At 30.5% G+C, this 18,040-nt stretch overlaps 3 protein-coding genes across 6 annotated transcripts; 2 read left to right on the forward strand and 1 right to left on the reverse strand.

The window, feature by feature from the left end:
* Positions 1-1,108: 1,108 nt before the first annotated feature.
* Positions 1,109-3,418, reverse strand: LOC123296580 (protein ITPRID1). Its single transcript, XM_044878108.1, has 4 exons — positions 3,291-3,418; positions 2,580-3,143; positions 2,432-2,508; positions 1,109-1,753 (listed from the first exon to the last, which is right to left on the reverse strand). Exons 2-4 carry the CDS (start codon positions 2,976-2,978, stop codon positions 1,678-1,680), a joined length of 552 nt encoding a protein of 183 aa, XP_044734043.1. The 5' UTR covers positions 2,979-3,143; positions 3,291-3,418; the 3' UTR covers positions 1,109-1,677.
* Positions 3,419-6,439: 3,021 nt separating this feature from the next.
* LOC123296581 (dolichyl-diphosphooligosaccharide--protein glycosyltransferase subunit 2) lies at positions 6,440-10,533 on the forward strand. Its single transcript, XM_044878109.1, has 5 exons — positions 6,440-6,555; positions 6,644-6,972; positions 7,032-7,186; positions 8,206-8,612; positions 9,490-10,533. Exons 1-5 carry the CDS (start codon positions 6,546-6,548, stop codon positions 10,470-10,472), a joined length of 1,884 nt encoding a protein of 627 aa, XP_044734044.1. The 5' UTR covers positions 6,440-6,545; the 3' UTR covers positions 10,473-10,533.
* A 1,419-nt stretch (positions 10,534-11,952) lies between these two features.
* On the forward strand, positions 11,953-17,360 carry LOC123294453 (HBS1-like protein). Of its 4 annotated transcripts, none has more exons than XM_044875483.1 (6): positions 11,953-12,118; positions 12,203-12,577; positions 15,361-16,263; positions 16,548-16,615; positions 16,691-16,996; positions 17,065-17,360. In XM_044875483.1, exons 1-6 carry the CDS (start codon positions 12,076-12,078, stop codon positions 17,320-17,322), a joined length of 1,953 nt encoding a protein of 650 aa, XP_044731418.1. In that variant the 5' UTR covers positions 11,953-12,075; the 3' UTR covers positions 17,323-17,360. The 4 variants fall into 4 exon arrangements, with proteins under 4 accessions (XP_044731418.1, XP_044731419.1, XP_044731420.1 ...); XM_044875484.1 differs by having other exon boundaries at positions 15,373-16,263; XM_044875485.1 differs by having other exon boundaries at positions 15,376-16,263.
* Positions 17,361-18,040: the final 680 nt, after the last annotated feature.

Raw genomic sequence — 18,040 nt, forward strand, 5'->3', positions numbered from 1 at the left:
GTATTTTGATTGATCATATAAATGTGAATAATGATGTATTGAGTGACGATTATAATTTTTGACAAAAATCTGTCGCTTTCAAACAAACAAAAATTATTATATTATTGAATTTTCATTTGTTTACTTCTATTGTGGTGCAAATATTTTTTTATTGTAGCATATTTATCTTTTCTTTAGATTTAATTTGTTATTTATTATAATTCGTATTTTAAATGAAAAAAAAAACGTCTGTTTAATGCTGTGTATATATATAATTTTCCTCACATCAAATGTGTAAAATAAAAATAAAATTTAAACAAAAAATAACAAACTAGTTTTATTTTTAACCGAAGTTTTTTTATTATTTTTACCCGACTGAGCAACCCAAAGGAGTGGTAATTTGTTTATCAACTATATTTTTTAGCGTATTTTGAATAAAATACAATGAATTCGAGGTACAAATCTATAAAATAGAATACATAATATAAAAAACAATTATTATTTTATTAGATTTTTTTAAATATGTACATTATAAATAGTTTTAAAATTCTTAAACAGAGAAAATACAATAAGTTTTAGAATTACATAAAAGAAATAATTACAAACCCTGTACTCTCATACAAAATATCTTGTTCCCACTTTAAACATCATTAAGATTATATATATAAAAAAAAATGAGCAAATCTTCGTCAAATTAAATAAATGACAATTTAATTCAGTCAAATTAAACAATGCACGCTGTATTTTCCTTGCAAAACCTCTCCCTTCCTTTGAGTTGGCTTTCTTAGTTGGTAGGGGACACTTCGAAGTACCTTGGGACCCACAAGAAAGTCAACAGAGAGGTCGAAGGCGTTCTTTGATTGACCTGGTTGGACCAAAATGTCGTCTTTTGAGATATTAAGACGGTTTTCAATAATTTCCTGACGGGCACCGACAATTCTTCGTTTACTTCATATTCGTCTGGATGTCGTCTGTAGATGAATAATCGTATAACTTAAAAAGTTACGTTCTTGCTTCAAATTGTTGCAAATTTAGAATTACTTTAAAAATAAATCCACAATATTTGATGAAAAACCAATCCTTCCGGGTCAAAATCGACAAAAATTGAAATAAGGTCAACATTTTTTTATTTTGGTGAAGGATCCGATCGTCTACCGAGTTCGTAAACTTGCATTTACCATTGCCTGTACAAGTATGGAGGGTGGAGATAAGGAGAACTTTCTTAAAAAGGGGATAGAGTAAAATGGGTCCAAAATAACATAAAATTAATTAGGATGACGCTTGTATAGCAAAAGATGTTTGATGTGAACTTATCTATCCTTCTCTAAAAACTACTTTTATTACTTTGAGCACTTATTTTAAAACTTACATTTTTGCTACATCAGCGCCATACTTATTTGCTGCTTTTCGATGGACACTTTTTATATACAGAGATAGTTCTTCTTATCTCAACCCTCCATTAAATAACTTGTCTAAAAATCAAAAATAGCTGATTTGATGCAACATTCAATGTTTAATTTGACTGAATTAATTTGAATAATTATTAAGTTCTTATCTTAGTACATATATGGCATAAAGTATGTAGAATGTAATAGTTTGTGAATTGTTCGATTGAAAAGTATACAATTTCATTTTAGAATGCAATAAATAAATACATAAAATATATTAATAAGCTCAGTCAAAAAGTTTTAAGAAAAATTATCCAAAAGTATTTGAGTCTTTTCTATATGGAATGTCCTTGAATTCACGTCCAATATTCAATGATGATGTCATACTGAAATTAGAAATAAAACATCTTTCAATATTACCTAAATATTAATTCTTTTATAATCGGTTCAAGTATTTAGAGTTTAAACTATGTTTAGCCTTTTTCGATGTGAAGCTGCTTAGTTTGTTTTCAGATGGCAGCACGACCTAAACTGACCACGTGACCTAATTTGACGCTCAAATTCAGCGTGAAGCTGGCTGAACTTTCCTAAATTATTAAGAATATCCGAAAAAATGGATAGGAAGAGATAACGATGTTCACGTAAATTAGCCACCAGATTCTCCTGATTTAAATCCATTGGAACTTTTCGTCTTAAGAATTTTATTTTCTACCTGATGCAACAAGATCGTCCGTTACTTCTGGGACACCCTGCATATATTTGAATTACTAATAATTAGCCTTTTCATTTGTAACAGCCACGAGAAAGATTCAAATCGATTATGAGAAAATAGGTTTTGGCAGACGGGCTGCAAGGGTTCTGGTTTTTTATCGAATGATGAACCCCAAAATTGGCAAGATACAGATTGAATATAACAAATATTTAGCCATCCAAACCTCGATATAACGAATTTTTGGCTATTATTGCCAAAATTATTGAGATTTATTATATCGAGATTACACCGTATTTTAAATTTATTGGATAATAAATTTGAAACAAAACTTGAATCCTATGAATGTACTTACTTGGCTGGCCAATAATAAGTAGTAGGATTATCTTTATTCTCCTTTTGCAAGAACGGTTCGACATTAATTCCAGCAAGCTAAAATTGTATACATTTTCAAATTCATGCTTTTAAGTATAATGTATAATAAATTCATAATTATTATTTACCTTGGACGGATGTAAAAAGCGTTTTGGAATTCTAGCAGTTTCATCTTCTTCATACGATGGTCCAAAACCTAATCCAATAAGAACTTCTTCAGGATCCGGCCGTCGAAATTCTAATACGGATTCGACACTAGAACAATGGCTACAAGCATCATCCGATTGAAATGATGCATCACGGCTGAGTATTCCACGAATATTAATATTAGCACTACTAGAGCTACCAGTTTGATTATTGGTGGTATTCGATGTTGTAGAATTATTTTTTGATATGGTATCGTCACTATCTTTTTCAGTCGTTGACATCGTTGTATCACTAGATAATGGTTTATTATTTTGTTGTGCTGGCGGTATGGGCAATGAATCTACCCATTGTTGAATGGTTATTGGTGATTTTCGACGCATTGTTTAATTCAATTATAAATTTTCTATATTGATTTTTTTCTTATTGAATGATTATTTATTTTTAACTTACTTCGTTCATTTTATTATTTATTTTTCATAAAATAGCTCCTTTTATTTTACACATTTTGATACCACCTGTTGAACTTTTTTTTTTGGGACTTTGACCTACAATAAAAACCAAATTCGAAAATTATTCCCTTTTTTAGATTTTACATTTGTTAATCAAATAAATTTGTCAAAACATTTTGTTAACATTCATGTATTTAATAAAATAATTAAAAAATATGTAAAAGAATTCAATTAATTAATTACCTGGTTAGTTTTTTGTCAATAAATTACATGACATTTTACTTTGATTTATACTTTGTCCAATAAAATATGTCTTTTACGGCCAACAACCAATTAAATTCTGATTAAATTATTTTTCAAAGAAGAAATACATGTTTGTAATATTTAAATTATGACATATTTTGGGTTTTTCTAGAATTATTATTGGGGATTTTGTTTTCATTTTCAAATGACCTTGCCATGTTAATTTAAATTATATGTGATAATTTTTGATAATAAGTTATAGACACAGTCTTAAAATAAATGTAATTTGTATAAACAACCGTGTTGTTAATACTCCAATAAACGAGGAAAAAAAACACGAAATATCTAAATTTTGATCTATAAGACTGATTTCGATGAAAATTTGGGATTAAGTATTGTTCACCTTCTAGATGAAAAGTTATATGATGTCTAGTGGTGCTTTTGTCTAGGGGTGGTAACCTCTTCTTCTAGGGAGTAAAACTCCATTAATTTTCGTGCAAATTAACGCAAAGCTTTTTATATTACTTTAAAAAGTGTACAAAACACATCTTTCAAATAAAACGTTATATTTTTCAGTTATATTTAACGTTAAAATTTTCAACATATATCTTTCCACTTCCTAGAAGAAGTGGTTACCACCCCATGGGCAAAAGCCCATGATAACTTTTGATCTAGAGGATGAACAAAGCTTTATCCCAAATTTTCAGGTCAATCGGAGCTATAGGAAAAAAATTTAGAGGTTTTAGCCTCGTTTACTGGAGTATAATAACTAATACGTAATTCATAAAAAATGTTTTACATATAAAATCAACACAATAATTCAAAACATTTGTATTATTGTGATTTGTTGTTAAGGTTGTTGTCTCGCTTTGGGCCTTGTGTCAGAAATATGTACAAATATATATAATAAAACATCGTTTTTATCAATTTTTGTGATTTTTATCCAATATTATACCTACCTTTATCCTTTTATCCTTTACATCGATTTCAGTAATATCAAACAGAACCTACATTTTTAACAAAATATTACTACAATTATTCATTTATAAGAATAAAAGGTATTAGGTAAGTAAAAGAAAATTAAATACTGATATTGAGAAAACAAATTTTTTGAAAAAGGTGAGTAAAAGGTAAATATATTACATTATTGATAACGATAACATGTCAAAGGTGTAGTAGTGGGTAACTCAGTCGCCTCCGATTAGAGAGTACCTTGGTTCGTATCTAGCATTGTCCAGAATAAATTTTTAATTAAATTTATTTTTTATTATTTATATGTTATTTTAATTTCCACCCCCTGACAGAAGAGTGATTTATGACATGAGTAGGAAAGTGGGACTGCCTTAATTATTATTTTTTTTATTGCGAAATGACATATTCTCCTATTACAAAATCTTATAAAATTTCATTTAACAAGAATAAATAGCATTTACAACAAAAAAGCAAGCAAAATAAGTATTTTTTTAATATTTTGTAATAGGCGAATATGTTATAAAAAAAAAGTGAGATCAAATATATAACATATTCTCCTGTTACAAAATTTCAAATTTTAGTTTTATCGAGCGATTTTTTAATTTATAAAGACTAATTTTAATACTTTGTAAATAGGAGAATATGAATGAGATAAATAAACTATATGACATGTTCTCCTATTAAAAAGTTTCAAATTTTAGCATAACAAGCCATTTTTGTACATATTTTTTATATTTTGTAATAGGGGAACATGATTTTAAAGAGTGACATAGATATATTTATGATTTTTAAATTCCCACCCCCTGACAGAATAGTGATTTATGACATATGTATAACAGGCGTTATTTATACCAAATGGGCGGGTTCTATAGATAATTTAAACTATAAAAAGAGTGAAAAATTTTAACATCGGAAAAAATTCATTTAATTTTAAAGTAAAAATGTTAGCCACACCAGGATACGAACCGCCTTACCTTGGTTTCTTAGGAAAGTGCTATACCCACACAGCCAACCGACTTATTAATAAGTAGATAATTAATTAGCTTAATATTTACCTTAATATTTATACTAATTTTGTTCTGAAAGAAAAAATAAGATAGAAAATTTAAAAAATAAAACAAAATTTAAAATAAATAATGATTTATATTTATTTATAGAGGGCGGTTTAAATAAATAATTTAAACTATAAAAAGAGTGGAAAATTTTTAACATCAGAAAAAATTCATTTAATTTAAAAGTAAAAATGTTATCTTCAACAGGATACGAACCAGCGTAGCTTGGTTTCATAGCCAAGTGCTATACCCATACAGCTACTTGGCTTATTGAGAGGTGTATAATTAACTGAATACTTACCTTTACTAAATAATTAATTAATTGATAATTTTGTTCTGAAAGAAAAATAGAATAGAAAATTTAAAAAATAAAACAAAATTTAAAATATATAAAATGTAATAAGAGATTCTTCTTTTGTTATTAAAGTTTTTATACATAATATGTAAAATTCCATCACTTTTATATAATAATAATAATAATAATAAAGGGTGTCCCAAGATTAACGTCTGATTCGAACTTCTTGCGTTAATTTTGGAATACTTCTTTATATAACACAATATACCTCAATAAACCCGCGCTCATCATTTAAACATTGGCGATGAAAATTAATGAAAAAATAAATAATTAATTAATGTGAAATATTTATAATCCAACAATTTCTAATAATAAACGAACAATAAATAATTCATTGACTATGGAAGTAAAAAGTGGAAATCAATAGCATGGGAGGCTAACTTAATGAAAAATAATTGTTTAGTAAATAATAAATAAACAACGATCGAACAAATAATTTTAATGATCAAACAATGAAGAACAAACGACGAACAATAGATTAAAAAATATTTATAATTAATTAACTCGAAAAAAAATTTTGTGGGGGGCCAAATTTCGTTAGCATACACAAAATTTTTTTCGAATTATTACCAACATTAAATTTAACCCTAGTTCTTTTTGTTTGGTGTTTTAGTTTTTAACCGTGTATACAATCCAAAAACAAATATATACAAAGGAAGTGTTAATCGAATCTTCTGTCTCTTGCTTGATAGTTATCTTAATTATAACTCTATCTTTATGTTTGTAACAACGTAAGTTGTTGATAGTACTAGCTGAATACATACGTGTCCCCAATGCTGCATGTCTATTGATGACTACGAGGCACTAGGTGAACAAATATAAACCGGCTCTTTGAAATTTTTTAATTTTGTTAGATAAATGTATATAAATTGAAAAATGTTAAAAAGTATGTAAAATCTTTTACTCTATTATAAAAGTATTTTATATTAAACAAAATTATTTTACTCATATTTATGATTAATTAAAATTTCTAGGTTTTCTCCTATTCTTCACATTAGTTGTCATCACAATTTCTGTGGAATCAAGTGTAACCGGATACATAAGACCATTAGATATCCAAAGATTTGAAAAAGTCCTAATCGATGGCATATCAAGTGGTAATTTAGTCAACATACATTATGGAGTACGAGGTTTATCGTTAATAAAAAAACCAGTTCCTGATAGTTTAATAAATGGTTTGTGTGATGTAATTCGAAAAACGTTGTTAGATTCAAAAATCAAAATTGAACAAATATATTATGCATCGTCTGTTCTTGCACAAACTCCAAGATGTAAACATATATTAAAAGATGAAAAAGATAAGGTACAAGTTTGAATACCAGATTTATAAATTGCAATTATTATAAAAAAATTGTTTTCTAGGTTTTTACTGACGTATTAACCAATGAAGCTTCGACCATACCTGAATTATACTATGCCACCGAAAGTTTAAGTAATTTAGGGAGAGCAGTTCCAGGATCTACAAAAATTGCACAAAGTATTCAGACAAAATTAAAAACAGAAGATACTTTATTAAAGTAAGATTTTTTTATTCTTCAAATACATTTAAACTTGGTTAAGTGATATATTTATTACGGTTAATATTTAAAAGTATTTTCAGTAAATTTACATTCTAGCGAATTTTCCGAAAAACTCCGATCCCCAGGTTCCGGGCGAGCAGACTCGGTAGGCCCATTATGGCATTACAACAACAATAGGCGCCTCCAGACGTTGTGATCCTGGGTCTTGGTTCCCCATCCAGTGACTCGCATTGTCCTCAAATCATCCAGCACCTGGTCCATCCATCTGAGCCTTGGTCTTTCTCTCTTCCTGGTAGCATAGATTTTGGCGTTAAGTATCTTCTTCGGCATCCTGGCATCTTCCATTCTCTGGACGTGCCCAAACTAACGGAGTCTTTGGTATTTGATGAACTTAACAATATCTTCACCGTCCAGGATTTCTAATATCTCGCTGTTGTTCCGGATACGCTATTCTGTCTCATTGATTTGTACCGCTCCATAGATTCTTCTGATTATTTTCCGTTCGAACCTTCGCATCTTCTCTTAATAAAAAAGTAAAAAATATAAATACTGCTTAAAAATGCTGTATTTAAGTGTAAACAAATATTTAAAATACATTATAATTTTGAGATATTTAAACGCAGTTTTTTGGCACTCTCTGTTGATGACGTATAAGTATGTGATCTGTCAATTTTTGACAGTTCAATGTATAATTTGCACTTTAAAAAAAATGAATTTACAACACAGAATTTACACTCGTTATTATTAAGTTTTCTAATAAAAAGTCGTAGAATTGTATAATTTAATGAAATACCATATAAAATGTAAGTAATTAATATCATACAGTATGTCAACAAATTTGACAAGCCCGTACTTTGATGTCACGTCCGTATAAAAATTTAAATTTCCGTTTTAGAAATTTTTAAATGCCCTCACTGAATTTGTTTGATTCCCTCCTTACAATTTCACTTAACCAAGTTTATTCGTACTTGTTTTTAATAATTTTTCACCAATTTTTAATTGTAAATTATTTTTAGCCTTGGTTATACTTTCCACATTGCTTCACGATTAGGTGCAGCTGGAAAGTTTGCATTAGATCGTGTGGAGGAAGCATTAGTTCAAGCCGATGAAGTTGATGGAAAGTTTTTACAATTTGAAGGGGGTTTAAGTGTTACTTCAATTGTTCTAGTTGGTATAAATAAATTACATGCAGCTCAAAAAGTACCTTCAATTATAACCAAAGAACAAGTAGAAAAGTTTTCAAATTATCTTGTTTCGAGACGAACTGTTCAGACACCAAAAGGAGTGAGTCTTTTAATTGAAGCTATACGTACATTTACCGACAATCCACAAGTTTCACCCGCAAGTATTGGTTTAGCTGGTTCTGGACAAGTTACAGCTGCTGTAGCCGTAAGAGTATGTGATATTCTTGGAAATAATTTAGGTAAATATAATTTCGGACAATTTGAATTTGATTGCTTTGAATCGAAAATTATTCAAACTTCGAACTAATTCGAAAGTGGATGATTTTAAAGAGTGAGATATATTTATGATTATTTAAATTCCCACCCCCTGACAGAATAGTGATTTATGACATATGTACAACAGACGTTATTTATACCAAATGGGCGGGTTCTATAGATAATTTAAACTATAAAAAGAGTGGAAAATTTTAACATCGGAAAAAATTCATTTAATTTAAAAGTAAAAATGCTAGCCACACCAGGATATGAACCGCCTTACCTTGGTTTCATAGGCAAGTACTATACCCACACAGCCAACCGGCTTATTAATAACTATATAATTAATTAGCTTAATACTTTCCTTTATGATAATTTTGTTCTGAAAGAAAAAATAAGATAGCAATTTTTTTTTAATTCTATAGTGGTTGGTTCGAAGTATTAAACAACTGTATAGTAAAAGAATTAGTGTAATTTTATTTTTAACAGGATGATGATGAACTCGGAGTTCAAAATTTATTAAAAGTTAGTGATTGTAGTGGAGATTCGTAAGATTTATACCTCACAATCTAGGGCCAGTCAATGAATCTTTATAAAAGCCTATTCAAGATGGCTATCGAATTACTTGTTAAATCGAAAACTCATTAACTCTTAATTTTTTGTATTTCCCTTGAGGTTCGAATTATCGAGGTTCCACTGTAACATTGGCGTAGATGTTTATGATCATTTCAATTGCCAAGACAGTTCCATTTATAGGTTATTGAAATCGCGAATAAAACCGCTTAATTAGTAGTATTAGTTCGAAGAAATTAGCAAGTAGTAAATGATTGATTAATAATTGTTAACGTTTAATACTTTTAGCACTGCCAGCAGATTCTGTGATAGCGCAATCAGCAACCAGATTAGGTGATGATGTTGTCGTCCTAGCTAAACAAAAACTAGTAGCTACATCAAATCCAATCATTTACAATTTGGAATTACCAAGAGATCGTATGGCGGCTGGTTTATATAAAGTGGTGATTTCAGCTGGTGCACATACTGCTTCTCTTACTGTAACAGCATTGGCTAAAGGAACCGTCTCATCATTGGAAATTGGTGTTGCTGATACCGATCAGCTATCTGCAGCTCGTTTAACAAAACTTGCGTATCCAAATAAATTATCTACAGCATTAGAAGGAGATTCACAACAAGTTTTACTTATTAAATTTGCATTTGTTGATGTATCAACAAAAAAACCATTAAAAATTCAACAAGCTTTCTTAAAATTAACATGTTTAACAACCAAGAGAGAAATTCTATTTGTGGCTGAAAGTGAACCTGGTACTAATTTATACGTAATCACTTTAGACATTGGAAATAAAGCCGCATTACTTGGAGGAGCATCATCTTCGTTCAGTTTAAGTCTTATCTTGGGTGACACCGTACTTAGTAATCCAATAATTTGGAATTTAGGAGAATTGAACGTAAAACTCACTGGAGTTTCTACAGAAGTTATATCATCACCACCTAGAGGACCAAAACCAGAAATTCATCATTTATTCCGCGAACCAGAGCGACGACCACCACAAACTGTATCAATGTTCTTTACAGGACTCGCAATTGCACCAATCCTATTATTGTTTGCTTTGTGGATCAAATTGGGTATAAATGTATCTCATTTTAGATTATCACTTGGAGCGATTGGTTTCTATTCAGGCTTAGCTGGTATATTTATTCTTTATAGCATATTTTGGTTGAATTTAAATATGTTCCAAACTAGTCGATGGTTACTATTATTAGGTGCAATTGCATTCCTCTCTGGTCACAGGTTATTAAAATCCATAGCGGAGAAACGTAAACATTAGTGTTTAATTTTACACAAATTTATTTGTTATACGATTTATAAAAAACGAATGTAAAAAATAACGTCACATTTTTATGTTTTTTTTTTTTCGAAATAAAATATTTGAAAAAATAATTATTTGTTTTAATATCATACTATTCTATCCTGGGGAGGGGGGGGAGTATATATATAAAATAATTGAATACTTGGCGTCTAACTGATATGGTGTCAATCCATTTGCGTTTTTTAAGGTGTAAGTGGATACAATTTAGTCTAGGAAGTAGTAGAGAATTAGTTACTCCTGTTTTAGTAAAGACAAAATGAGGTCTTCATATTGTGCAAACTTAAGTACGTTAAGCTTCTGCTCTATATTAAAATTTTATAACATTTAATGCTGAACCAATTCAAGTTCAAGTCAACTTCAAAATTAGTTTATTACTTCGGGAATTTACACGAAGTGAATTACAAAATATCTTAGAATACAGTACCTGAATTAAACTTTACTCACAATCTATCGTCTTATAAATAAAATACATCGAAATAATAAAAACTTTATTCGTTAAAACGTTATTTATTGGAAAAATTAGAAAAACCATTGAAATTCAACTAAAACACCTTCAGCGACTGTACTAATAGAGAATGTTTTACGATTTTATAATCTGTTTAAATATTATATTCCCAAATCTTCCCAAACGATTCTGTATTTAATAAAAAATGTTTTAATGTACAATCTAATAATGAAAATTAATCCCTATATCTTATAAATGTGCTAGTAAGGCTTTCACGCAAAAACTACTCAATTTAAATTTAGCCTGATTTTACTACACCATCTATGAGCATAACATTGAACCACACAAATAGGGTATTCCACTATTTTTGAAAAAATATTTCAAAATGTTGATTTTGCTAATAAAAAGCCACCAAAAATTTATTTCGGAAAAATACACACGATTTCTTGCCAAAAACTTAAATTAAATTTTAAACCTTTTTTAAACTGTCAAAAATGCGGGCATTCAATTTGATGACGTAATATGGAATCACTATACGAAATAACAAAAATATTTTTGACAGATATATTCATAGACATCTGATTATAATATAAATATAAAAACTTATTATCTATGTATATATTATACCCAGCTGTCTACACTGAACTAGCCATGAAGGTTATAGAGCCTATATGCTTCATGGAACTAACTGATGATCTATGATTCATATCGCTATGACATCACAGCAGGGCTTACCCGCGTTTTAGGTCACGTGATATACAGTTTAAAAATTACGATTTTTAATTTTAATATTTTAAAAGAAAAATGTGCTTTTATGACTCGAAATCAGAATATTTAAGTATATTTTTACATAAATTTTAACTATTTTCAAATTTCATGATTTATTTTTGACTAACGATAATACCATATTGAATGAAAATAATTTGTGAGACATGTACTCCGTTATGTACATGTCTCACAAGAACGGTACCAAAATGAAGTATCAAATTATAATAGAGAACAAGTAAAATAAAAACAGCACTGACAACAATATACAATTAAAGTAAATATGTAGAATTTATTTTTGAACCAAAACATATTTTAAGAGTATTTATTTAAAAAAAATAATTTTTAAAAATGTCTCGACATCGTAATATACGTTCAATGAACTATTCTGAAGGTAATTTTAATTTCTTCAGCAATGTCAATGATAAGTTGACCAAAAATGTGTTGTGCACTTATCTAATCTAATTTTTTTTTTTAGAATGTGATGGATATGATGATGTTTATGGACATTCGGTTGAAGATGATTATTGTATTTCACCAAGTGATGCAGCTCAATTTATGTATAACAGAGAAGGCAGAAATCGTAGTATGGGCGCATTTTTTAATACAGAAGGGACTATAGCTGAAGGTGATGAAAATGAAACACCACGACCAAAAGAGAATGCTGAGGGTGATATTGATAAAGCTAAATTGGAATCATGTGTGGAAAGTATTAAAAAAGTGGTTGGTGATTCTGTATCCCATAAAACTCTGGTTGACACGATAATTAATTATAATTTTAATACGGAAAAAGCTTTGGACAGTCTTCTAACACATATGACTGATAAGAATCTTTCAACGAAAACATCTAAAGGTGACTATTCAAATATATTTGTGCTAAGCCCGTACTAATTTTCTACACTGACGGATCTAAGTTATAGAGAAGAAGGTGGGTTGTGGGATCTTTTCTGAAGATCTTGATCTGCGTCTATCATTTCGGTTGCCGGATCACTGTACTGTGTATCAAGCGGAGGTGATGGCTATTCACGAGGTTTGTGAATGTCTAAGACTGAACACCCTTAGGTGCAGGGACATTACAATCTTCACCGACAGCCAAGTGGCTTTAAAATCCTTCAGCTCAGTCTATCTAACGTCAAAGGTAGCACAGGACTGCCGTACGTCTTTAAATGAGCTGTGCGGAACAAATGAATGTAAACCTGATTTGGGTACCGGGACACAGGGACATTCCAGGAAATTGTGAAGCCGGCGAGCTTACCAGAAATGGCACAATGCTACCATGGACACAAGCATCAATAAATAACCGGGAGTTCTAATTGCGAACTGCAAGTTACTCCTGAAAGAGGATATTCTGAAAAAGGCCAATCTTAGATGGAGGAAAGAACGTACTTGTGGTACTACAAGACAGATATGGTCTGAGTACAATCGCAGGCGTTCCAAAGTTCTCATATCACTTCCAAGGGCCTCTGTTCGCAAAGTTGTTGCGGCTATCACAGGACACTGGCTGGGTGGCAAGCATGCTGAACGCTTAGGCCTGGCAGTGTATCACGACTACTGTAGGAGCTGTCACAGTGGTGACGAGGAGGAGACAATGTCTCATCTTCTCTGTCACTGCCCAACTCTTGTCATGGGGAGATGGACTTACTTGAGCCAGCCTCTCTTTGACGACCTCTCCGACCTAAAGTCAGTCGACGTCAAAGCCCTTTTGCTGTTCTTAAACAGCTCCAAATGGTTCATGGAGTAGTGGCCGGGAATGGGCCAACCCCTTTACGGTATCACAACGGACCCTATGGTCTAAGTGTGTCCCACCCCAGGACAGCCACCCTAACCTAACCTAATCGTACTAATTTGTAATATTGAGCTAATATGTCTCACTAGTTTATTTGTATTCATTAAATTTTTCTTTCTTTCATGTATCCATTTTCTTGATTGGTGTCCGCATTTAAAAATGAAAATAAATTAAATTCGGGAAGGTAAGACTTAAATATAGTAATTGATAAAAATTCTTCATCTTCATTAACTTCACTAATTAAACAACATAAAGAACTAAAAATGAAAACACCATCAAAATTTGGTTTAGGCAAAAAAATTAATTTTAAAAAGAAAGTCATTGATGATTCTGATAGTATCGATACCGAAATAAATCCATTAAATAATTCAAATACAGCATCTAATATATGCGTTGATAATTTTAAAAGTAATTCGAAACTTCATACGGATTCACATGATTCACTATCCGATTTAGTACGAAGTCATCTACAAAAAAATGTAGCTGAATCAAGTAGTTTAATAAATTTACCTACAAAAAACACTCGCAATTTTACACAAAAATTATCCAATTTAAGTTTATATTCATCTTCACCGGAATCATCGGGTACAAAATTAAATGAAAAATTAGAATCGTTACAAAAATTAGTCGAACAACATTCATCGAAACCAAGTAGTTTTCCGCGTGTTACATCCGATCCGATTGACAATGAAAAATGGACTATAGATTTAACACAAGCCTTAAAACAAAGTGATAGTTCCCTACCAAATATAGTTGTGGCTAAAGAGGATGTAAAAATTGTTGAACATTTTATACCACAATTTGTTGATTGTGAAACAACACCCACCTTTGATATAAACAAAGCTATTGAACCATTAAAAGATTGTTATTTAGATGTTAAACAATTATATGATAATGTTGAATTAGATGTTAAACAATGTTCACATTTTGGTAAAATTATTTGTAAGAGTTATATACGAGCAAGTCCTTATACTCTACCATCGAAAAAAAATTATGATGATAAGGTTCAATGGTTTCAATTTAACGTACCCTCGCCGGATGATAAAATCAAAACTGTTTTTCAAAATATTCGAAAATAGTTTGTTCTTCAATAAATTGTAAATAATTGATTTTTTATACTTTTAATATTAATGACGTATTATTGTTATGTAATATAATTATATTTTATTAAAATATTTTTTTAATATCGAGAATTTTATTCAATTAATCAATAATGTAAAAATTTATTTGGAATTCAATATTTCACTTGAATGGAAAAGGATGTATATCTCTGCGTCACAAAATATGCACAAAGCAAATTAGAAAAGGTGTCATACTATTTCTCTAAAATATGTTTGGTGATATACATGTGATATACAGGGCCGTTCTGTAATTGACTGCAGATCGTCATCCTGCAGAATAAGCTCATAACGACGAAGGAAAAAGTTATTTTCCACTATTGGATCTGAAGCCTACTTTGCGAGATAATTAACAAAATAAATTAATATATCTTTATCGAATCACAGTTCAATAAAATTTTGAATGAAACCAATAAAACACTACTTTAAGAGAGGATGTGTTTTATCATAGTGGAAAACGTCTCTAAATGCAAAATTATTACAAAAAAACTCTATTTGGCTACTTATGTTATTATAAAAACTAACCCATTAAAACCTACACTGTTTTTGTTTGTAAATTAAGTGTTGTACGCAACCTATCGTGCGATATCACATACTGTGAGCATTAATTTAGCAAAACGGACCAGTCCGTTTTTATTTACAACGTGAAAATAACGTTCTTTCATTTTGTCTATTAGTGAAACATTTTTTCTATATAATTAATTTTTCTTTTCTAATAATATTTACAAAAAGATATTGTCACAGTAGAAGTACCAGTCAGAAGTGTGAAGATTGTACCGCAAACATTAAATGTAACAAAAGGATTTGAACTTCCTCGACCTGATAAAGATGTTTCCCGGCCAAATGCATTAACACCAAGATCTCAATCGCCAGCATCTGGTACCGCAACACCTTTAGAAGGTCGTGCAACACCAGATATTCAAAAAACAAAGGACTCCAAAATCGATCCCTTAGCTTTGTATCAAAAAGAAAGGGAAGGTGAAAAAAGTCATTTATATATGATTATAATTGGACATGTCGATGCTGGAAAATCAACGCTTATGGGTCATTTATTATACGATCTTGGACAAATCAATCAACGCACAATGCATAAGTATGAAACAGAAAGTCGTAAGTTGGGAAAACAAAGTTTTTTATACGCTTGGGTATTGGATGAAACTGGTGAAGAACGTGAACGAGGAATTACGATGGATATTGGACGATCGCAATTCGAAACGAAAACAAAGAAAATAACGTTATTAGATGCTCCTGGGCATAAAGATTTTATTCCTAACATGATATCCGGTGCTGGTCAAGCGGATGTTGCATTGTTAGTTGTCGATGCAACAAAGGGAGAATTTGAGACTGGTTTTGATTTAGGTGGACAAACAAGAGAACATGCTCTATTAGTTCGATCTTTGGGAGTTGGTCAATTAGCTGTGGCTATTAATAAATTTGATAATGTTGATTGGGACAAAAAGAGATTTGATGAAATTAAAAATAGTTTAGGATCATTTTTACGTCAAGCTGGATTTCGAGATAAAGATGTTACCTATGTGCCAGTTAGTGGTTTAACTGGACAAAATTTAGTTGGACCTCCAACCGAAAATGCTCTTTTACAATGGTACAATGGACCTTGTTTACTTGATGTCATAGGTGAGATACGAATTTTTGATCTAACATTTAGTAATAGTAGTAGTAGTGCGAAGGAAGCCAAAACCTGGCTTATAATGCAGTCGAGGTCTTTTTTAATTTTCTAAAGACAAGGCCGTTTGCACAATCTTTTCTACTTTCTATCAAGCCTAGATGTTTTTTCTAACCCTGTCATCCTAACGAACCTCTTGTCTTTAAGAACTCATTTTAGTTTTTTAAGGATACCACTTTATAATTTTAGATTTTACTGATTGTTAGAATAATTTAAAACTAATAAATTTTTACAGACAAATTCAGTGTACCTGAACGAGCAGTTTCGAAGCCATTTCGATTTTCTATCCACGATATTTATAAGGTATTATAATCGTCTAAAATTTATTTGTTTCATAGAAGCCTCAGAAAAATTCACAATAATATTATGTAAACTTAGGGAACTGGTGCTGGATTATGCGTTTCCGGACGAATTGAGACTGGCGTATTAAATGTTGGTGATCGAGTATTGTTATGCCCTGTAAAAGAAGGTGCTACTGTACGTAATATTACTCTTGATGAAGTTCCCATGCAGACAGCGTTTGCTGGTGATCAAGTGTCCATCACTTTAACTGGAATCGACATACAAAACATTACAATTGGATGTATTCTTTCAACGCCAATTTCACCAGTACCTGTCGTTCAGAAATTCGAAGCTCGTATTGTTGTTTTCAATGTTAAAACTCCACTGACACGAGGATATCCGGTAAAAAATTTCAATTTATTCAAACATTTCCAAGTTATTTTAAGTTCTTTTTGTTTTTGTTAATACAGGTGCTCCTACATCATCAATCTTTAATTGAAGCTGCCAATATTACAAAAATCAAAGCACAATTACACAAAAGTACGGGTGAAGTTATTAAGAAAAAACCACGTTGTTTGGGAAGCTATTCGAATGCCATTGTTGAGATCGTTGTAAATAAACCCATTTGTATTGAATTGTTTCGTGATGTGAAAGAATTGGGACGGTTTATGCTACGTGTTGCTGGTACTACAGTAGCAGCTGGACTTGTTACTGAACTACTTGAATAAAATTGATTATATTTTAAAATAAAATTACTCAAATTATATCTATTTTTATTTCATTATTATTTAATATAATTATATTAAATAAAATATATTAATTCTAAAATGTTTTTATTACACAGGTCTGCGATTAAAAAACTGCATAGGATTTTTTTTACATTTTCTTATAGATTTTGACCTCCTAAAAACAGGAAAACTATTTAAAACATTCTATCACATAGGTTTTCATAGATATTAGTAACAACATAAACTAGTCTTAAAGTAGTATTATTGCACAATAAAAATAAATTAGCTTCGCTTACAATGGGGTATTCTGTGCATATGGAAGAAAACTAACTATAACAATTTGGCCATTACCCTGGAAAGAATCAAATATCAGGACCATAATTGGATGATTTGTGGGGACTTCAAAATACTCACGATGCTTTTGGGTCAGCAGGCAGGCTATACTAAATACCCATGCTTCTTATGCTTATGGGATAGTAGAGCCAGAAAACAGCACTGGGCTAAAAGTGATTGGCCACCTCAAGGGCTTTAAAATCTGGGGAGAAAATGTTATCAATACTACTTTGGAGCCGCCAGAAAAAGTTTTGTTGCCACTTCTCCATATCAAATTGGGGTTGATGAAACAATTTGTAAAATCATTGCAAAAGGATGGAGACTGTATTAAATATCTATGTACAAAATTCCCGAAGCTGTCAGAAACAAAGTTGAAAGAAGGAGT

This window comes from Chrysoperla carnea, chromosome 3, assembly GCF_905475395.1.
Source record: "Chrysoperla carnea chromosome 3, inChrCarn1.1, whole genome shotgun sequence".
NCBI lineage: Eukaryota > Metazoa > Arthropoda > Insecta > Neuroptera > Chrysopidae > Chrysoperla > Chrysoperla carnea.